The sequence below is a fragment of the Musa acuminata genome, chromosome BXJ2-3, assembly GCF_036884655.1.
Source record: "Musa acuminata AAA Group cultivar baxijiao chromosome BXJ2-3, Cavendish_Baxijiao_AAA, whole genome shotgun sequence".
Taxonomy (NCBI): domain Eukaryota; kingdom Viridiplantae; phylum Streptophyta; class Magnoliopsida; order Zingiberales; family Musaceae; genus Musa; species Musa acuminata.
This window is the reverse complement of record NC_088340.1, coordinates 8,918,859-8,926,889: the sequence shown is the minus strand read 5'-3', so window position 1 is coordinate 8,926,889 and position 8,031 is coordinate 8,918,859. Positions and strand designations below refer to the sequence as shown.

Genomic DNA, 8,031 nt, shown 5'->3' with positions numbered 1-8,031 from the left:
TAATTTTTTCTGAGGACCTTAAATTGCAAAACACGGCAGCGGCGGCGTTGGTTGGTTAGTTGGTTAAACACCCCATAGCTTCCCACCGCCTCTCGCTCTCTCTCTCTCGATCGGGTAAAACAGAGGCTGCGGTGGTACTGGAGCGTGTGGGAGAGAGAGAGAGAGGGAAACAGAGAGGGGATCGGAGAAGAGTGAAAGGGAGGAGGGAAGGAATATAAAGAGAAAGGGAGAAAGGAGAGAGAGAAGAGGAAGAGAAAGAGAGAAGACAGGGAGGCATCGGTGAGAACAGGGTCGGGGAAGAAAGAAGAAGAAAAAAAAAAGGAGAAGAAATAGATAACAAGGGAAGAAGAAGAAGAATAGAAGGGAAGGAAGATGAGAGAGAAAAAAAGCAATCCAGGATGGGGTGTGAGATCGAAGAAACAGAGGATGAGAAGGGAAATAAAAAAAAAAAGAAAGGGATTCGTGCAAGCAGGAGAGAAAGAACAGTGAGAGAATTGAAAGAAAAGAGAAAACGAAAAAGAAGAAAAATAAGAGGAATTATCGAGTTTCTGTTTTGATACCAAATGGATTCGATAAGTCTAACAAAACTATATTAGGTATGATTTTAAATTCTCTTGTAATCTCATTAATTAGATTTGTGTTATGAATTATAGATGGATGAATCATGACGTTTTTAGATAATTAAATAATATGCTATTCATACTACCACGAATTATGTTCAAACATATATAATTATACTATATTTATATTTACAAACCCTTTGTTATATTTATGCTCATTTATGAAAAGTTAATGATAGTACTACAATGATTTATGCTCATTAGCTATATTTATATTTTTATTATGAAATATATTTATTTATATTTTATATTTTAAAAATATTGTTAGCTCCGTTATGAATTGAAATACATGAAAAGTATATATTAAATGAATAAAAAAATATTTATTTTAATAAAATATTTATTTATAATAAATTTTGATTAGCACTGAACTTAATGATAAATTTATGATGATTTATACTCATCATCATACGCACGAGCAACGAAACAGATATCCTTTTATTCCTCGAGACATCTTAACACTGAACTTACTGCTACAGAAACATATAACTCGGCTCCATTATTACTTCATGTCTCGAATGCTCAGGCCAGAGCTTATAACTTGGACTCTAGGAGGTGTCAGAAAAGGAATCTACGATGATCACCCGAACAGCGATCGGAATCCTGACGGTATGCTTCCCACCATCATCCACCCAAGTCAAGCTTCCGAAAGTGAAGCCACCTTGCACCTTGTGAAGCGACCTGAAGGTCACCTTAAAGGAGCTTCTGCGTCGAAGCCTTGAACTCCAGAACGGACGGCTCCACAACCATCTTAACACCTGGTGGAGAACGCACTACTACCTTGTACTTGATTTCTTGTCGCCCACATTAGTAACGGTCCTCCCGACCGTCACAGGTGTCTGCAGTTGAGAAGCAGATAAGATTTCCTCAAGACAGTTGAGGAAATCTCTCAGCAGTTGAGAAAAATCTTCCATGCTGAATGTCTATAACTTCCCTACTGAGTGTGTATAAATGGCTATCAAGAGCTCACTATCAAAATGTATTAGGCAATTATATCTTATACATTTCATAGTTTCTTCTACAATTTCTATCTTTCTATCTTCTTCGTTTAATATCTATTATGGTATCATAGCAGTTTGCCTAGATCAAGCCCTCACATCCTGTCTCTCTGCTTGTGGTATACAACACCTCAAGTCACCCCACATCGGCATATCGTTGAAACTGGTCTCTCCCTTCTACATCAAGCATCCATGCCACCATCTTTTTGTCAGTAGCTTTTCAAACTGCAGTTTATCTCATTAATCGTATGCTCACTCCAGACTTACAATACCAGTCACCATTTGAAAAATTATTCCACAAACTTTCAAACCTTCATAAACTCAGAGTTTTTGGCTGTTTATGTTATCCATGGCTCCGTCCCTATGCGTCACATAAGCTAACACCACGATCTAAGCCTTGCACTTTTATAGGCTACTCTCTTGAACATAATGCTTTTCGATGCTATGAACCCCAAACTAAAAAGGTCTTTATATCACGTCATGTTATCTTTGAGGAGTCTGTCTTTCCTTTTCAAAATAATCCTACCATGCAAACTACTCCGATAAACATACATCACTGGAATATCCCTCCGATCTCATCACACGAACCTCCAATGACACCATCCAGTCCTTACTCTCAAGATTCACATATTACTATTACTCCAATTCAACAGCTTCTCACTCCCTCTATTCCTCCACTCCCTTCCTCACAAGTTTCCCCTATTAATGAAGTCATACCCTTGGCAACATTGCCACTGGCTTTACCTTCTCCTAGATCTAGTGATATTGTTGTGCCGACGGTTGGCCCGGTCCATGACAGTGACTCGCCCTCGGCTATACCACCAACACAATCTACCACTTCCACCCCCCTTAGACATCCAATGACAACACGCTCCAAAAGTGGTATTTTCAAATCACGTCAAGTCCTTGAGTTACATGCCATAACAAATTCCTCCATTGAGGCCAGTGAACCCACTACAATCACTCAAGCTCAAAAATCTTCTCACTGGCGTAAAGCCATGTGTGACGAATATGATGCTCTCCTCCATAACTCTACATGGACCTTAGTACCCTTTCATCACACACAAAATATCATCGGGTGTAAATGGGTCTTTCGAATTAAACGGAACCCAGACGGATCCGTTGCCAGATACAAAGCACGTCTAGTCGCCAAAGGGTTTCATCAACGACCTGGTGTCGACTTCACAGAGACATTTAGTCCCGTTGTTAAACCCACAACAATCTGTCTTATCCTGAGTTTGGCTATCTCAAAGGGCTGGCACATACGACAATTGGATGTTAACAATGCCTTTTTACAGGGGTCACTTACTGAAGATGTCTTTATGCAACAACCTCCTGGTTTCGTTCATCCTCAATATCCGAGGCATGTCTGCAAACTTCAAAAAGCTATTTATGGACTTCGTCAAGCTCCACGGGCTTGGTATAATGAGCTTGGCTCGTTTTTAACCTCAATTGGCTTCATCAATTCAAAGTCTGATACCTCGTTATTCATTTGCCAGCACAATGGAAGCATAATATATCTTTTAGTATATGTGGATGATATTATTGTCACAGAAAATGATCCTTTGAAGACTCAAGCATTTCTAAAGCACTTGGCCGATCGATTCTCCCTCAAAGATCTAGGAACTTTAAGCTACTTTCTGGTAGTGGAAGCAACATTTACATCTTCATGTCTCTTCCTATCACAAAGAAAGTATATTCAAGATTTATTATCAAAGGCAAACATGCAAGATGCGAAAGAGGTTACAACTTCTCTTTCTACCAGTGAATCACTTAAATTATGTGATGGAAGTCCTGCTACAGATTCGACTCAATATCGACAAGTCCTTGGCTCTCACCCGTCCAGATATTTCATTTGCCGTCAATAAGTTATCGTAATTCATGCATCGACCATCTACTACGCATTGGTCTGCGGTCAAACGAATTTTGCGGTATCTTAAAGGGACTCTTAATCATGGCATTTTTCTTCGCAAAAATACTTCACTCCATCTCCATGCCTTTGCTGATGCTGATTGGGCAGGGAACTTTGATGATAGAACATCTACGTCCGGATACATTGTCTTCCTTGGAGCTACTCCAATCAGTTGGAGTTCTAAAAAACAAAAGACGGTTGCACGATCTACAACTGAAGCTGAATACCGTGTCGTCGCCACCGCCGCTGCTGAACTCAATTGGGTCACAAATTTGCTCAAGGAACTCAACGTCAACTCCACGGTTATTCCTACAATATATTGTGATAATATTGGAGCTACTTATTTATGTGCCAATCCAGTGTTCCATTCCCGCATGAAACACATAGCCATTGACTTCCATTTTGTGCGAGATCAAGTTGTCAGACATCAACTCCGAGTTTCTCACGTACATACAGGAGATTAACTAGCCGACTCACTCACAAAGCCTCTCGCCCGTAAACTATTTTTATCTCATCGGTCGAAGATCGGCATCCTTGATGGAAGCTCAATCTTGCGGGGGCATGATAAGCAGATAAGATTTTCTCAAGGCAGTTGAGAAGCAGATAAGATTTCCTCAAGACAGTTGAGGAAATCTCTCAGCAGTTGAGAAAAATCCTCCATGATGAATGTGTATAACCTCCTGTATAAATGGTTATCAAGAGCTCACTATCAAAATGTATTAGGCAATTATATCTTATACATTTCATAGTTTCTTCTACAATTTCTATCTTTCTATATTCTTCGTTTAATATCTATATCTCCTTCGGAATGGAGACGGAGGGCAGGTTCAAGTCATACATACGTTTGTTATCCACTCCGGATGTCCCGAGGCCGGGAACGTCGTCCGAGGGCAGACTCAAGGCACGGTTTGTGCACGGGAAGTAGTTGCAGTAATCATCCGGATGGATATCATAAACAAGTCCAGGATCTGCGGCTTTATTAGGATCGATGTGACCTCCGCCATAGTCGAAAGCATCGGCCAGCTTCCGAGGAATCGCTTCCGCTTCTACTGGGAAGCCGCGTTCGTCGGTTGTATATGCTTGAGACGGAGGCATACATACATATGTCAGAGTCAACGATGGCAAATGAGCGGATAAAAGATATATCTACCCACAGGTGGTGACAAGTGCTGATTTGATGGCAGCTGGAGACCAATCGGGATGCACTACTTTGAGAAGAGCTGCAATTCCAGATACATGAGGACAAGCCATTGAAGTTCCTGACATAAATTGATACCAATCTCTCACTGCCGCCAAGATATTGACTCCCGGAGCTGTGATGTCAGGCTGAGGAGAAGGTAAAAGGATGAGCTCAGTGCTCTGTTTTTCCATTTTCCAGTGGAGCTACGATCGACCCTCAACAGCGTCTTGTGCTTATCAGAGGATTTACGGTTGGTTTTATCATTGCTTTCAAGCAGAGGATGATTTTACTTCTCAAAGTTTTAGATGTGGGAGGGGTCCGTTTTGCAATCTATTATAGGAGACTTCATAATTATCATGAACAGAGACACAACTATAGCTGCATACATACCTTCACTAAGTCCGGATAGCTTGTATGCGGCCCTCTTGCGGAGAAAGCTGCCACCCTCGGCGACATCACTTGGCTCCCGACGATGTTGGATGCAGGGCTCACATGCGCCACGGGGATTCTCCCACTGTCAATCTATCCGTGGTCAGATTCCCAAATTAACTGCACGGCGCGGGTGGGGATCAGAATGGAAATCAAGGAAACAGACCTTGCAGTTTCCACGTTGGCATAGTTGGCTATCTGTCCGCCTACATCATAATCCACGAGGACGCATGCAATGCCGCTGCAGTCTGGGAGGATGCTGCGCGGGAATCGTGCAATAATAGCTCCCCTTGCTCCGGCTTGCGACAATCTCGCTAGCAACTGGGAGGTCTCACCGGCAGCATCGACGGCGGCAGCAAATGCACGATCAAAGCATAGCACAATCTTGTCTGCTAATTGCGAGAGATATTGAGGCACCACTGAGCAACTACAACGGATTACATGTACATGTTACTGTTTGCCCTCTTCTTAGACGTGTGAAAAGAGATCCAAGGCAAAGAAGACAACAGTAATAGGCAGTCGTTACCTGCCAAAAGGTACAAGTTCTTTGTATCCTGGATCACTGGACGCGTAGCACATTGATTGTCCCTTCTGTTAGCACATTGATTGATGAAGATTATAAGTTTCAAGTTGATCAATATCTGGTAAGAGATACACGGCTCGTACGTACCACCAGAGTTCGTCCGTTTCCAAGGATTATGTCGGTCGGAAATGAGCGATCGATAGTGCTGGCAGCCACCGTGATGACCCATGGCACCGCGTTGTTGATTGTTTGAGGAACCGGGCCATCGTTGCCCCCAGAGAAGACCACCGTTATCCCCTTCCTTACCGCGCCTAGTGACGCCGGAAAATGACCGTACCCACCGATCGACAGTGACAAGATGTCCACCCCGTTATCCACCGCGTCATCTATGGCTTGTAGTACGTCGGCTTCCCCGCATATTCCTGATCCCCAGCACACCTTGTAGATTGCTAGCCGCGCACGAGGAGCGCCTCCTCTTGCTGTACCGGCACCGAGACCGTGGAAGTTTACATCGCTTACCAGAGAACCTGCTGCGGTGGAAGCGGTGTGTGTTCCATGGCCATTGGCGTCACGGGGGGAGTCGTAGTCTCGCGCGACCTCAGACGGGTCGACGTCTTTACTGTAGTATCTTGCACCGATGATCTTGCGGTTGCAGTGGTTGACGGTGAAGTTTTGACCTGCTTCACACTTTCCTTTCCAACGGGATGGGACGGGGCCATAACCGTCGTCGTTGAAGCTTCTCGATTCCGGCCAGATGCCTATGAAAGAAAAAGTCCCATTGACATGCTCAATGATATATAATTAGGCGATCAGTACTGAACAGATGATGCTTAATTACCTGTGTCGACAACTCCGATGATGATGCCATCGCCTTCCTTGCCTTTCTCAAGTAGTCCTGTGGGTTGCTGATGGCCAGACCGTAGGCCGAGGTAGTCCCAGCTTCGTGTGGTATGCAGAGGAAAAGTGCGGCTTGGACTGACACTAATCACCTCCGCCAATTCTAACACCGAAACGACAGTACAAATGGAATTATTACTGTAACTATGCATATCATACAGATTAGTGCTTTGCTTTTTTCTCTACCGATAGATCATATCTCAATGGCCAATAATAGAAGCTTTTGAAAGCTTGATATCAATGCTTCATGATCTCGATTTCAAGGTTACCCATAATACTAAAAGTTATTATCTAGCTCTTATGATTTGCTGCGAGAATGCATGCTAAGGACCTGAAATTTGGTGTGCTTGAGATGGCGTGAGTGTGGCCGCAAAGCCCGAGAAGCAATGTTTGTAGCTGTAAACAATTGAATCGCGAGCCTTTTCCTTGCTGAAACGACACAAAGTGCACCGACCAACCAACCTTAGCGCACAAAGGAAAGCTTAGAGAATAGGAAGGGCGGCGACGCGTGACGGAGAACATTTACCTCCCCAGTACGGAAGACAGCATATCATGGTGGGAAGCAGTCACAAGCTGTGGATCTTCGTATTGTCTTTCTCCAAGATCCACAATGTACAGCTTCGCAGTAGAAGAGGGCACAGAGACACTCGCCTTGGTTGATGGGTTATCTCCGAGTTTTACCCATTGGAAGTAGCTCCAAACGAGAAGAAAGATTCCCAGAGACATGGAGGATAGAATTGGAAGGGAGGCCATCTTCGGCTATGGAGCGGCAGCATCCGTACGGTGGGCGCTATTATAAGCTACCAAGCTAAAGACGAAGGTGATGGGGCTGCCACGTGATAGGAACCACTGGTCAAAGTCAAACAAGAATAATAAAATTGCTTGCACAGTTGTAAGATATCTTTGGGGCTACGTTAATTACCCGTGACATACACATGTAGACATGATTATAATATGTTTTACTTGTAGATCTGGAAATTGATGACTCCAATAATAAAAGAGTCATTGATACTATTATTGCATGGCCTGAATATAGAGAAATTGATTATGATTTTAAAGAAATAAATAATAAAAAATATTTATAAATGGCAAACACTTTTCACTGTGTGATAGGTCAATGCAAGTTGGAAGTTCATTTATTATAATATATCAAGATTCGTTAGTGTAATATTATACAAACTGATAGATCTCAAAATTGAGTTTCACATGTTAGCATAATATCTTTTAATTAAAAAAATATGAGGGACAAAACACATAATACTTAAAATAATATTTCATATTAAGTTGAATCAAATATACAGTTATAGCACGATGACCCGTGCAAATGAAAATAATATTTTTTACTGACGAAGTCTTCTCCGTTCACGTTATGTGATGATGTTAGTGAATTTTCTATTGGTACTTAATAGTTTAAAATGAAAAAAATAATTATAATTGACGTGGTTATCGATTTATAATTTTTTAAATTATTT

The 8,031-nt window shown here is 42.3% G+C and overlaps 1 protein-coding gene across 2 annotated transcripts; it reads right to left on the bottom strand.

The window, feature by feature from the left end:
• Positions 1-4,139: 4,139 nt before the first annotated feature.
• On the bottom strand, positions 4,140-7,304 carry LOC135607250 (subtilisin-like protease SBT3.8). 2 transcript variants are annotated; one of them, XM_065098922.1, is made up of 9 exons: positions 7,086-7,304; positions 6,891-6,988; positions 6,501-6,662; positions 5,810-6,420; positions 5,666-5,730; positions 5,306-5,566; positions 5,101-5,224; positions 4,685-4,856; positions 4,140-4,609 (listed from the first exon to the last, which is right to left on the bottom strand). In XM_065098922.1, the coding sequence occupies exons 1-9, from the start codon at positions 7,283-7,285 to the stop codon at positions 4,323-4,325; spliced, it is 1,980 nt and encodes a 659-aa protein (XP_064954994.1). In that variant the 5' UTR covers positions 7,286-7,304; the 3' UTR covers positions 4,140-4,322. The 2 variants fall into 2 exon arrangements, with proteins under 2 accessions (XP_064954994.1, XP_064954995.1); XM_065098923.1 differs by having other exon boundaries at positions 5,666-5,727.
• Between the last annotated feature and the right edge of the window lie 727 nt (positions 7,305-8,031).